Genomic DNA, 14,647 nt, shown 5'->3' with positions numbered 1-14,647 from the left:
AACGTGGAATGGAGAAAGACTAGTTATCTATAAGCGTTGGGCTGACAGGAAAGTCAGGTCTGGGATAGGATAGTCTTAGATTTAAAACAAAAAACAACTTCACACCCAAATCCCTTCTGTTGAGGTCTCATCCTAAATTTAAAACCAGCGGAACAAGAACATCTACTTGACATCCATGTGGACATAGTCACAGTTTTTATAAACCTGTGTGTTGTTTGCTCTCGGGAGTTAAATAGCAGTGCAGGGTGTGTCGCAAGCTTCTATGTGCGGCTCTTGACCAATCAGATTCGCTCATGGCCCATTTTCCATTCTAGTGGGTGTGGTTGCCGTGACGACGCGGCGGTCCTGTCGACATCTTTCAGGAAATGAATTTAAAGAAATTAGAAATCCAGGAACTTGAACTCAAACGAGTTACTGCCGGGAGGACCAACGAGACGAAGAATAAACCCTCTTTAAACTAGTTTGAATGTTGGGCACGCGGAGCCGAAGGAGATAACATGTTAATAAAGGAATTGTAAGTAATTTAGTAAGATTTAACTGAGCTGAAGTTTCGGTTTCGCGCTGAACTTGAGTTTGGGGCGCGTGTTTGGTAATTTCGCCGGCAGCAGCCAAATTAAATATATATGCTGGTTTTATTTTGACTAATGAATTATGAATGTTTATGAATTATGGCGTTAAGTAAATTATATAAAAAGTCTAGAGTTGTATGTTTTGTCCTGTTTCGGATTACATATATTTTTTATTCCAGTCAATCCAAATGATTTTTGATCAGTTTATTTGCTTTGCAAATTGAAAGAAAGCAAGAAATTGGTAAAGTTACACAACTCTTACAAACCTGCAGGTAGTATGAATGTGATTGTCACATGCTACCGTTCTGCCGGTCACGCGTCATAATCGTCATAACACCGATGTGCACGTCACGTCAAAGTGCACTTAAAAGTACGTGCTGCAAGTATATGGTGTATATTCAGGAATGAGTCCTCTAACAGATTGTGACAATACTATTTACATAACAAGAACATTAAATGCGGCCTGATCTATATGAACTGTAAAATTAGACATGTTGACGTTATGATGTCATTACAGCCAAAATGGCTTTTATAATACTTGATGTAGGCTGAATATGGTGATTAAGAACTTTTAATTAGACACGTCATGGAAAACCTGAGAATTATCGTGGGGAAGAATGTGGGAAGTAATCCTGGTTTTAAAAGATTAGTATGCGTTTGTTCATCAGTTTAACTGTTAAAGTGTTTGTATTTTGTTGCACTTGGGTGTAATACAAATCTCTCAAGCTTTGATTCTGTTTAGACATCTATCTTTTTTGTTAACTTTGGTTTATGCCACATATTTCACCCATATCTTATTCTAGTTTGAGACCACTCACTAAAGTAAACTCATTATAAAATATATTAACAGAACATGGCTGTTTCATGATTGCAAAAAGACATGGTCAGGTCATGGACATGGGCAGGTCAGAGTACAAAATAAAGCACCTTCAGTTCTTAACTAACTAAATTGCTGTAATTTCTAAGTTATTATTAATTCATATGTCTTCAGACTATAAAAACAGGGCTTGTGGAATACAAAAATCCATGTGATTATGATTAAACAAAGAGTTCAAAGGTCACCATGGCATTTTTGCCTTTCTGTTTTGTCTTTCAGTCGAGTCGTCTTGCCCATTTCTGTTGAAGAGGTATGTACTGACATTTTTCTCTTTTCTTGATAACTTACAGGGGGTGCTGCTTTGTTATGTATATTTATATATTAAAAAAGTTCTTGAGGCTCAGGCTCATCGACGCATTTTGGCATGATGACAGTTTTTTTCTGTGTCTCCAGTTTTCCAGACTCCACCCAGACTGTTCTGATGGGCATGAGTTTAGACATTCAAAATGATGAATTGAAAAACACTGAGGTGTGGGTGAAAGTGGCCTAGTTAACTGCATGCCTCTATAGTATACAGTAGACAAGGACAGCTCTGTAACTAATTGTAATCTGAGACCAGGCTTATCACACATTATCAAGTGTACCATCTTTGCTCCAGCTTACCAAGCAAAGGTTGAATTTGTTTATCCCTGTAATTTCTTGCCCTCGCTGTTGTAGTATTTGTTGATTCAGATCGGTGTGTTTTTATCCTGGATATATGAGCGTCTTGCAGCCATCGTTCTGTATCTGTAGTGTTTGAAAAAGAAATAGTTGAAAAAGTCAGTTGTTCTTGGCTAAACGGCAGTAAAAACAGACACAGGTTTGGCATGTGCAGTTGCATTCCTTTCTCTTCACCTGTGCCGCATAATATAGACTGGTGGAGAATTAAACTACCCAATCAGCTGAAATAGGAAGCTCGCAGAGGATATTACATTGTGGAAGCTGGTTTTGTAGACATGCCCAGTGTAGGTGTAGTCAGAGAGCAGAGGCTGCTGGGAGCTACATGACTCATTTGTGTCTGGATGTCAGTTTTTTGTTGTTGTTTTCTATATCATATAATATGCACAATATTAGTACCTTGCTATTGTTCATCAGCCTATATTTGAGGGAATTGACAGGTTTTTATTTATGGATATCATCGATTTTGTACATGCTCAAAAACATTTTAAGGGATAGTTTACCCAAAAATGAAAATTAGCCCATGAAATATCAAGTCATCCTAGGTGTGTATAACATTCTTCTTTCAGACGAATAAAAGTTGAGTTATTTAAAAAAAATTCTGGCTAATCCAAGGCAAGCTTTATAATGGCAGGGATTGTTGCTCTGTTTTTGAAGTCCATAAAAAGGCATCTGTCCGTCAAATAATGTGCTCCACACGGCTTTGGGGGAGGAAAGATATCCACATTTAAGAAAAAAATATCCATATTTAAAACTTTTCATTAAAGTTCCAGCTGATCGCCGTCCGTGGGAAAGTGTTGAATGTGCCTTGGAGTTCAAGATGCGTACGCAAAGTCTGACAAGCGTAACTGATTGCGTAAGCCTTTGAGCTGCAGAGGCACTTTCAACACTTTTTCAATCAACTGAAGGCAATCGGCCGAAACTTTACTTTATAAAGTTTTAAATATGGATTTTTTTTTTTTACACAAATGCAACAATTCACTTCAAAAGGCATTTATTAACCTCCTGGAGGACATCCTGGATGCATTTTTATGGACTTCTAAAAGAGCTTCCCTCATACTCATGACCGGAACAGAGGAAATGGCGCCGGTGACTTTGTCCCGCCATAATAAATGTCTCGCTGCTCGCGAGCTGCGTATTGCGTAACAATCGCTCCAGCGGCCTTGCTCAGCTCCTTTAACATTCGGTCCTGCTCTGCTTCATACTATATTAACGTTATTAATCACATTTATGAACATGATTTCTGCCCGAGGTCTATCCCGACTCTCTTCCACCGGCTGTGAGGTGAAAATTATTGGATTATACACACACACACACACACACACACACACACACACACACACACACACACACTAATTCATGTGTATATTTAAGAAATATTTGCAAGTGTATATACTGCATATAATTCATTTACCATACATAAATCTAAATATTTTATATAATATAACAAATTGTTCATGCATGCGTGTGCATTTATATATACATAATACTTATACGCAGTACACACGTTATGTAAACACAAACTTTTATTTTAGATGCAATTAATCGTTTCAACAGCACTACAAATAATATATTGTTAAGAATAAACATATTGTTGCTTCCAGAATTAGAATAAAATGTTTGGGATTTGTTTGCAAAGTTTCCAAACCTGATCAAATATCTTTATATTCCTGCTGTTTTTAGTCTTGGGCAGAAGTTCGTCTAAGTTGGTTCAGTTTCCCTATTTTCTACTATCATATTATAGGGTCTGAACACTTCCTCTATAATTGTGACTGTTTGTTTATGGCACACCAGCCTGTGGCTATTTATTTATGTAGATGTTGAATCCTCTCCCAAAACTGTACGCAGCAGTGACATGACATGTTTTGATTGTCATTATACTGTAATTTGCATATGGCCAAGTCAAGCTAACATTATTCTCTCACATACAGTACCAGGTGGGTCAGCTGTTCTCTGTAGCAGAGGCTAGTAAGAATGAGACAGGAGGTGGAGATGGGGTGGAGGTCCTGAAAAACGAGCCTTACGAGAAGGAGGATGGAGAGAAAGGACAGTACACACACAAGATCTACCGCTTGCAGAGGTAACAATCATGATATTTAATTATTCATTGTTGTAGTGTATTTTCAAGTGCCATGGTATCATGATACCATGTGCCATCATCAAGCAGAAATTGGTCATAGTCTGCATCTCAGTTTTTTTTTCTGGGATTCTCATTTTCTCTGTCTTATGCAGTAAAGTGCCAACTTTTGTACGGTTACTGGCTCCTACCTCTGCCCTGAATATCCACGAGAAGGCCTGGAATGCTTATCCTTACTGTCGCACAGGTACCGAACACAGCTTAGCCCTGGAGCTAAATGGACAAAATACATGAAGCATTATTGCATTATACATGAAGCATAAACACAGGAATAGGAATGAGCAAAATCAACTCATAGGAATGAGCAAATTCACTTTTAAAACAGTTTTTCCTCTTTTTCATGCAACCCCTACATCATCATTCATCTCTCCAGTTCTTACGGTGAGTGTATGAGACACCCGTGTGTAACTAAATTAAATATTTTCTATTAATTCCACTATTAATAATAATGATAATCAGCAATAACAAATATTTTAATACATAAACCAGTTTTTTCCATATCCATAAGCTACCCTTCAAAAGTTTGGGGTCTGTAAGATTTTTTTTTTAAATGTTTTTTTAAAAGTCTCTTCTGCTCCCCAAGGCTGTGTTTATTTGACAAAAATACAGTAAAAACAGTAATATTGTGAAATATTATTACAATTTAAAATAACTTATCTATTTTAATATATTTCAAAATGTAATTTATTCCTGGGATGGCAAAGCTACATTTGTAGCATAATTACTCCAGTCTTCAGTTTCACATGATCCTTCAGAAATCATTCTATTATGATGGTTTAGTGCTCAAGAAACATTTCTTTTTTTATGTTGAAAACAGTTGGGCTGCTTAATATTTTTGTGTAAACGCTTTTCAGGATTCTTTGATAAATAGAACTTTCAAAAGACCAGAATTTATTTGAAGTATAATTATTTTTGTAACACTATAAAAGACTTGATCAATTCTTACTAAATAAAAATAAATCTTACTGACCCCAGACTTTGAACAGTAGTGTGTCTTTATATCAAATCTGTTGTGTGTGTTTTTTTAGAATGAGTACATGAAGGACAATTTTCTAGTCATGATTGAGACGTGGCACAAACCTGACCTTGGTGAACAGGAAAATGTGAGTAGACAGTTGACATTGCAGATTAAAGCATATCACCAAAACAAGAATGAAGTCAATATTAAATGACATGTTTCTGTAAGAATCCAACCATGTCCTTTCTGTTTTTTTGAAGGTCCATAATCTTGACCCTGAACAGTGGAAGAAGGTGGAGGTGGTACACATTGACATTGCTGACAGATCACAGGTGGACACTAAGGTAAAGAAAACTGAGAGTTTACTTTCAATGCATGATCCAACTTTGAGACTTGCTGAGAGTTTCAACGTCTTTACAGGACTACAAACCAGACGAGGATCCAGCCACATTTAAATCACAGAAGACTGGTAGAGGGCCATTAGGAGCTGACTGGAAGGTCTGTATGCTTTCTTTAATTGTTTCTAGATGTATTTTTTGTATAGTTCTGCAGTTGATCAACTTTGTTCCTGTGTGTTGCAGAAAGAACTTCCTCAGAAGACGGACTGCCCTCATATGTGTGCCTATAAGCTAGTCACTGTCAAGTTCAAGTGGTTTGGCCTGCAGAATAAAGTGGAGAGTTTCATCCACAGGGTATAAAACTATAAAACACCTCACGCTGTGTTCAGTTTGACTCAACAAAATGTCCATCCATCATGGAGGTGCAGTTTAGAAAGATAAACAGTTAGTGTTTGTTCATTTTATTAGAGGGCTTGGTGTTTGTGTGTCGGCCTTTGAATGCTGTGACTCATGAAACATTAATGTTTGTTTGGTTTGACTTCAGCAAGAGAAGCGTCTCTTCACCAACTTTCACAGGCAGCTCTTCTGCTGGATAGACCGGTGGATCAATCTGACCATGGAGGACATCCGCCGCATGGAGGAAGAGACGCAGAAAGAACTTGATAATGTGAGTTTAACATAACCTTTTATTTTTTAGTGCAGACAGTTTTAGTGTAGACAGTTTACCACAATCATTTATAATCACAGGTTTTCAAATAAGATGTAGTGCAGTCTTATTGTTAATTGAAACTGTTTTTAAAAAGTTAATTGAATCAAGCTGAAATAAAATATTAATATCAGATGAAAAAGTGTTCTGTGTACCCTCTGGTAATTAGAATTTCTATTTAAAGAGAAATTAGATTTTAGGAAGAGGAAATATTTAATTCAAACTTTTTTTGCACTTTAATATTTGTTTCTCTTGCATGGGCGACTCTGAAACCCCTTTTCAACTCATCCTGTCTTCTGTATACTGTCTGTTCCATCATGGAGTATAAGAGTTTATCTGATGTAATGCTCTGCAAATTAGTTACAATAACATTTCTTCATAATGTTTGGATGTTTCACATATTTATTGCCAATATACATCTCGTCACTTGTCGTGTTGGCGGAGGCCGTTCCCTTGCAATGTCATTTTTGGTCATGCAGATAAGAGTAAGACATCTGTAAAGGGTACTACTTTTATGTGTGTACACTAGCGCTTTTGTAAAATCAATAGAACAAAGCAAGTGTGCTTTTTGTCGCGCTCTCTCTCTGTGAACAACTTTCTGAAACGTGTCTCAAAAATTAACTAAAACTTGCCTCAAAGTTCACATCTTTATAGAAAACTTGAAATGTCTACATGAGGATGTCTACTATTCAAATCTTACCCTGGAGGGCCAATGCGGTGCAGAGTTTAGCTCCAACCCTGATCAAACACACCTGAAAATGCTAATCAAAGTCTTCAGGATCATTAGAAAATCACAGGTGAGTGTGTTTGATCAGGGTTGGAGCTAAACTCTGCAGTGCATTGGCCCTCCAGGGTAAGATTTGAATAGCCCTGGTCTACATAATTTTCTGATTATGTAATCCATATGAAACCATCAAGAGGTATAATATTCTCCTCTGAGCTCATTATATGTGCAAAACGCAGGCTATTCATATAATCATTCATGTGGACATCACCATAAAACAAAACACCTTGTTTCATCAGGTTATAGCCTATAACCTTATATAATTTTTTGATATGTGAGAGAGATGAAGCCTCCTCAGAAGAAGTGTTAGACGAGTGACAATAGGGATGTTGCATCTTAAATGGGCCTTTTGAGAATAAAATGAATAGCTTTTCTCCATGTTTTTTTAGATCACATAAAGCCAAATTACATTTTACTGGTTATGAATGAAGTCAGCCTTAAAATATATATTGTTATATATTGTTTTTTCATTTTGTAAGTACCGCTAATAGTTGTACATGACAAAGCTGCAGGATTCTTATGAACAAGCTTTACTCGCCTGTCATGTCTCTCCTGGTGAAGACTGGTGGGGAGGGTTAAAGGGGATGTTCAGGGCCACCCACACATTTGAAAATAATAGTTTACTTTAATATATATATATAGGTACTGTACATGGACCAAAAAGTAATTGTTCAATTAAGTTCTAAAATCTCATTAATAGAAATAACTAATACAAATGACAAAAGCATGCAAAAAAAGTGAAAATATAAAGATAAAAGCTTATTAAAAATATTACGGTAATAGTTTATAAATAATACAAAAACAACACAATGGAGTATAGATCCAGTGCTGAATTACGTTGGTTAGGGGAGATATTTAACTGCACTGATATTAATGTTCTGGCTGAGTTGAAAAAGTCCAGACTAATTGATAAATGGTGTATATTAGAATTTATACGGTTTGTGCCTAAATAAATTCAAACGCTTTACTAGAATCATTCAACTCAAGTTAATTTTGGCAACATTATAATGTACAGTATGAACATTTTTCATTTTGTAGTTTAGTCAAGATTACATTTAACAGTGTTATTAAATTTATGTTTTAAAGATTAACTTAAGGTGAGCGCTAGATGACAGCAAAGCTCTAAAAGTAATATTGGAGTGAAGCATGTATAATGAAATATCCAATGTTGAAAATTCAGAATTTTTGTTTTTCTTCTGCCCATAGATGCGAGAGAACGAACCAGTGAAAGGCATGTCTGCAGCAGACGAATGAGGTGCTTGTTTATTAGGACTGTGAGTAAAGCTGTGCTGATGGTTTATGTTTCAGAGTGTCTATTTACTCCAAGTCAAATAGACCACCTTGTTGGCAGATGCTATTTACACTAACTCTGGTTCACTAACCACTGGTTGTCTGATTGAGCCAGACAAAATGAAAAAGAAACTGATAACTGGATTGGTGGTGTGGAGAGTAAGGTGGGTGATGTCACGTGACTAACCCATCACAAATCAGCTCAGAGAGGAGTTTATTTTAAATAAAAAATTAAGAAATGCCTAATGGGTATAGAATAGTGGGTATGAAGTGTTTATTGGGTACATAACAGTTTCTGCCAATCTCATGTTAATCTTGATTACCTATAGAGTAGTATTGCATCATTCATATCTCTGAATAGCCTTTAGTTTGATCATATTTATAAAAGACAGATACGATGCACTGATTCTTTCCCAAATTGCCTCCATTTAGGAAGCTGAACAAGGATCTCTTTCCCTCACAACCAAAAGCACACTTCTTTAGTGACATTGTTAATTTTGTGATCTAAAAACATAAATGACAGCGCTACCGACAGCTTCTGAACGAAACTCACTGATGTATGTGCTCTTGCTCTGGTTGATGTGTACACTCGCTTATCTGGGAGAAGTGCCCATACAAGGATTTCTGCCCTTTATGACTTCTTCAAGGTTCATACTTTGAAGAAAAAACTTGTTTAAGTTCTGAAGGAGTGTATTTGGTACAGAATTTGTACATGTTTAGCATGAGAATCCCACTATTTTACAATGTAAATAAGTCAGATTATAGCATTAGACCCTTTAAAGGTTAGGGGTAGTGCAGGGCTTTGAGGACAGGAACAAGTTGTCTCAATAAAGAAGTGTTTATCCTTTTAATAATTTTTTTTTTTAATCACAATCACTACCAGTCAAAAGTTTGGAAACGGTAGCATTTTGATTGTTTTTCTTTGATTGTTTGAAGTCTATTCTGCTCACCAAGGCTTTATTTGATCCAAAATACAGCAAAAACTGTATTACTGTGAAGTATTTTTAGAATTAAAAAAAAAATGTTTTCTATTTCACAGGAATAAATTTCATTCTGAAATATGTTCAAATAGAAAACGGTGAGACAATATGACATACTTTTCCCAGGGTATCGAAGTCAAAATAGTGGACAGTGAAAATGCTGAGTAACTAGTAACTTTGGAAAACCACTAGCCATGGCAAAAAAAGTGATTGTTTTATTTTGTATTTTCAGATGTTGCAGTCTCTGCAGTATGATGGGCTACTCTGTTTCTTCATGCTTCACTCCAGTAGTTTCTCTTTTCTCAACATCTTCACACAGGAGATTCTGTCCAGAGGTGTTTCTTACACTAATTAATAGCAATCTTTTTTTTTTTTAGCCTATGTTTCTACCCCATGTCTAGTTTTTTTTTTTTTTTTTTTTTTGAAGTGTCTCCATGTTTATGCTTTTCTTTTTCGTTTTTGCTTAAGTTGGCTGACATCAGCTCTTGTGTTTTAAATAACCCCTCACTATCTTTGTCACCAGCATGTTTACATGTTTCTCTAGCAGACATTTCCACTCTTGAGGTATTTGCTTCAGGTTTTGTTTTGCCTCAAGCCTCATGACAAACCAGCAAGAGTTTATCGTATTAGAGGGCTGCAGCTGACCCATTGTTACTCATAAGCCACTTACTCAGGACTTTTTTTTTAAATTTGAAAGGACTGAATTTGTATGTGGTAATGCCAGGTTTACAGTAATGATGTAAAAAAATAAAAATAAACTCAAGATAAAACTTTAGTTCAGTTGATCTTCCACCTAGGGTCTAGGGAGGTAAATATCATGTCATGTTGGATTGGAGATGTATTAGCACATGTTTTGAGAGATGCATTGTGCCTCTGTCATACGATGCTTAATTATGAACTGTACGTTTAAACGGTATTCAGCTGCTCTGTTCCACTTTCTCCTTATGACTCTGTTTACTGGACTTGGATACAATGTAATACTCGTTTCATAATTGTCTCATAACCTGATAATGATTATTAAAAAGAATTTATATTATTGGCTGTAGAATGTATTTATTGGGCTTTAAGGTGTGGTGACAGTGAGAACTTGTTTAGCAACTCTTTTCACATGTAAAAATAAATGAAGGCTAAATAGAAAAATAAACTCTAAACTAATTAATCACAAAAGTACTTTGCGAACTGAAAATATAAATTCTAAATATTCCTCAAACAATTACTATAACGGTATATAAATAATACTAAAATAACATTAAATGCTATTTTCACATGGATACAAAACAAAATTTGGAGTTTATTTGAGGTCATGTACATGTCTAGCATCCCAACATTCATTTAATAATCCCATCTATTACATAACTGCTTATATTTTACCTATTTTCCTGATTTCAGAATGGTTAACATTGATTCCATTAGCTGATAAACTTTTTAAGATACTTTTTGTATTTACAAAGTGATCAGTTAACAATTACACTTTAAAATACACTATAACTGCTTTATATAATGCACAAACTCAACAGTCTAAACATTTAGTTATTGGCATAGTAGATCAAATAAACTCCACCAGCAATGTGTACTTTGCAGTCTTCAAATAATTTAAATACAGTTAACAGTTTGTGCTTTACTAATGTGCAATGCTTAAACATATAACAAGCTAATACTCAGAATAGTTGGATAAGGTAAAAAATGTGGTTCATTCAGGATAATGAAACATCTTTGTTATAGTTAGCAGGATTCCTAAATCTGCATAACAAGCTCATGTGCTAATCAAAACAGGCCCAATGATTAATTAAAATAGACCAACTCAAAATATGACACTCCCTTTTTTGAATTATATAAGAATTTTAGTACGTTTTCATGAATAAAATCATCTTACCTTAAGACTGACAGGTGAACCAATCGTCTCTTAGTTGCATGAATTAGTAGACATGAATTAACATTAGAGGGTGTTAAAAGAACCAGTAGAACTTACTGAAAGCTATTGTCTCGTCGCTCAGTCAGTGTCAAGTAACATTATATTTACCTCAGAAAAACTATTAATTGTCCATAAACTCTATAGTTGGCAAAAAATCTATACTCTAGGGAGGAGCATTTTGCACAAAACAACACTAAATATTATATTTTTACTCTAATAGGCTCTACCATTCACTAAAGTCGCTCTCTCTTAATACAGTGAATGTGACCTGCTTCTACAGAAAAAGCAGTTTATTTGGCTCATGCTAGCAAGTTTTTGCTTTTCTTTTGTGCTTCAGCCAGAGTACAAGCCGAATTAAGTGCACAGAGGCTACATAACAAGACAATGATTACTTAGTCTAAGTCAATGTTTAACTCTAAACTACTGCACAAATTATGCAAGATGGAAAGCATTGACTATTGATTTATAGGCTATATTAAATGTAAAATGTTGATATTAATTAGCTGGACATACTGGTCAATATAGATGCACATCCCTCAGTAAATAATAACAAAAAAATAAAATATAGCTTTAACATGCATAATATAAAACACATTAGCATCCAATGGCAAGCCATTTTAGCTTTTATTTATTCACAGTTTATGCATTTTTAATGTCAATAAATAAATGTTCACTATTTACGGTATGAATTCTTGATATTAGGAATGGAATTTTTACTAGTAACAATGTCTTTTTGATATCAGGGATTACATGTTCACTTGTACAAAAGTGAATTCTTGATATCAACAATACTGTCATCACTCACAGATTCTTGATATCTGAATCACTCAGGATCGGCTCTGCCTTCAGCAATTGCATTTAGTGGAACTTGCTTCATTCTCCTCTCAGTGAAGCACAATGGATCTGCGTCATTGCTAGCCACTGTGCTCTCGTTTCATTGCAAGCAACAACCCACATGGTAAGTTTAATTGAATTTTAAGCTTAAAAATCTCTCCCCTCTCTCACCACTACTTTCTCTTTCCAAATGAATTGGGTCTGCGCCCCATATTGGAACTGTGTATTTTTATCTGTATTTTTCCCTCTACAAGTAAAATTTAAGATGCTGAAGTTAAAAACTATCCTGGCACAGATTAAATCAGGGGACTGGTTTGTTATCGTGGACCTGAAGGAAGTCTTCCACATCCAGGTCATTCCGCGGTACAGGAGGTTCCTCAGGTTCGCCTTTGGGGGAAAGGTGTACCAATATCGGGTCCTTCCATTTGGTCTGGTTTTGGCTCCATGGGTGTTCTCTAAGTGCATGAATGCAGCTTTGAGCCTCCAGGGCATCCATGTACTAAATTACCTAGACGACTGGCTCATTGTGGCTCAATCCAGAGAGTTAGTCTGTTGTCACAGGGACGTTCTTCTTCACCACCTACAGTCTCTGGGTCTCCGGTCTCCCGTCTTAATGCTCAGAAAAGCATCTGAACTCCTCAGCAGGTCATTTTCTTGGGTGTCCAGCACAGTTCTCTCTCGATGCTGGCCCACTTGGCCCCTGCTCGAGTTTCCAGTGTGTGTGTTTGCCCGTTTCAGGCTCTGCCATCATGTCGAGGTGGGCTTATGTTGCAGACCTCGGGGGCTCATGGCAGCAGCTTCATATCAGGCCATCCCTGTGGTGAATGAAGCTCAGAGACATTCGCGTTCTTGGTCAACCGTCCGTCTGTTGAGAGTGTCACGCATTTGCTTTTGTGCTTTCTGGAGATTTTTTTTTTTTTTTGACTCAGTACCCCCTAGGGTTCTCATCTGTCTCATCCGCATCATGAATAGATGACTTTGCTCATCCATGGCTGGATTTGAGACTGTATGCAATCCCTGCAGTCCTTTGCAGAGCGAGTGAGGGTTTGAGGATTTACGTTGCGGCTATCTCTGCCCCCTAGGTATACACCATCTGGCCTCTTATTTTATTTGTGGAGTTAGATGCTTGAGACCTGCACATCCTGTTAGTGTCCCCACCTGGGATTAATCGATTGTTTTGAAAGGGTTATTGGAGCCTCCTTTTGAACCCTTGGAGTCAGCTTCTGACCGGAATCTGACTGTCAATGTGGTGCTTTTGTTAGCATTGGCCTCTCTCAAGCGGGTGGGGATCCACACACTCTTTCTGAGTTTGCCCTGGATCTTGTAAAGGTGTTTCTGTGACCCAGGCCTGGTTAGGTTCCCAAAGTTTTGTCCACGTCATTACACTCTCAAGTAGTCATGCTTCAATCTGTCTGTCCTCCTTCTTTGTTCTTTGTGGAGGATAAATTTAATTTGCTTTGCCCTGTTCAGGCTATAAAGGTAAATGTGGACAGTTCTAGCTCGTGACGTCATCGGAGTTGTTTGAATGCTTTGGGGGCGGCTGCAGAGGGTTCACCGCCTGCACAGGATCTCTCATGGGGTGAGAGATGCAATTTCTTTGGCTTATGAAGTGTGGAAGCTTCCTTCACCTCTGGTGAACTCTCACTATGAATATGCATCTTCTGCGTGTTCCCAGGCTCTTTTTAGAGAAGATCCTTTTGAGGATATTTGTATGGTGGCAGGTTGAACCTCTCCACACACTTTTATTAAGTTTTATAGTTTGGATTTGGGTGCGTCCCCTGGTTCTTTCAACATGAACTGGTCGCTTTGGTCCTGGTTAAGTTTGGTATGGCTCAAAAAAACAAAACAAAAAGACAGGGAAGATAGTACTTGGCCCAAATCTGTCAGCGCTAAACTTGGTGTGTGTCGTATATTGTTCTCATTGCATCATCGCTACACAGCTGAGTAAACCTATGAAAGAGAACACCTCAAGGTTACCTGTGTAACCCATGTTCTCTGAATAGGGAATGAGTTCGCTGCCAAAGGAACTTCTTCAGTAAAGGATTAGACAGCGCGTTCACTGTATGAAAGTGTCATCAGCCAATGAATTGTCTTGATTCTATATAGGTCCAGACAATTAGCACCAACCCCAAAAGCCTTACCATTGCATCATTGCTACACAGAATCTTTTTCCCCATTCAGAGAACATGGGTTCCGCGGGTAACCTGATACGTTTGCAAAAGCCAACACAACCATAAATTAAGGAATTTTCTATAACTCCTTTTTTCAATCTAGTTATTTTTCTGTTTTTTTTTTTACATACAATCTTTTTCCCCATTCAGAGAACATGGGTTACGCGGGTAACCTGATATGTTTGCAAAAGCTAATCAGATTCCACAACCATAAATTAAGGAATTTTCTAGAACTCCTTTTTAGTTTTTTTTAAATCTAGTTATTTTTCAGTTTTTTCCCTTTCATTTCTGCTCAAATATACAATGGAAAGTAGGATACTGTTAGTCATGTTAAATTGCTTGCGCTGTTCCTCATTTCTAAGATACTTTGCATAAGAGCATCTGCTAAACAATGTGAATCAATTAATTTTTGTCCAAAGGAAAAACCCTGTGAA

At 36.8% G+C, this 14,647-nt stretch overlaps 1 protein-coding gene across 1 annotated transcript; it reads left to right on the top strand.

Moving 5' to 3' along the window:
• Nucleotides 1-322: 322 nt before the first annotated feature.
• On the top strand, nt 323-10,332 carry pitpnaa (phosphatidylinositol transfer protein, alpha a). The gene is made up of 12 exons (XM_067450547.1): nt 323-514; nt 1,666-1,696; nt 4,035-4,183; nt 4,336-4,427; nt 4,614-4,621; nt 5,269-5,343; nt 5,459-5,542; nt 5,619-5,696; nt 5,780-5,890; nt 6,081-6,203; nt 8,233-8,300; nt 9,529-10,332. Exons 1-11 carry the CDS (start codon nt 498-500, stop codon nt 8,278-8,280), a joined length of 816 nt encoding a protein of 271 aa, XP_067306648.1. The 5' UTR covers nt 323-497; the 3' UTR covers nt 8,281-8,300; nt 9,529-10,332.
• The last annotated feature ends 4,315 nt before the right edge of the window (nt 10,333-14,647 follow it).

The sequence above is a fragment of the Pseudorasbora parva genome, chromosome 8 (assembly GCF_024679245.1).
Source record: "Pseudorasbora parva isolate DD20220531a chromosome 8, ASM2467924v1, whole genome shotgun sequence".
NCBI lineage: Eukaryota > Metazoa > Chordata > Actinopteri > Cypriniformes > Gobionidae > Pseudorasbora > Pseudorasbora parva.
This window is presented reverse-complemented; position numbering and strand designations above follow the sequence as displayed.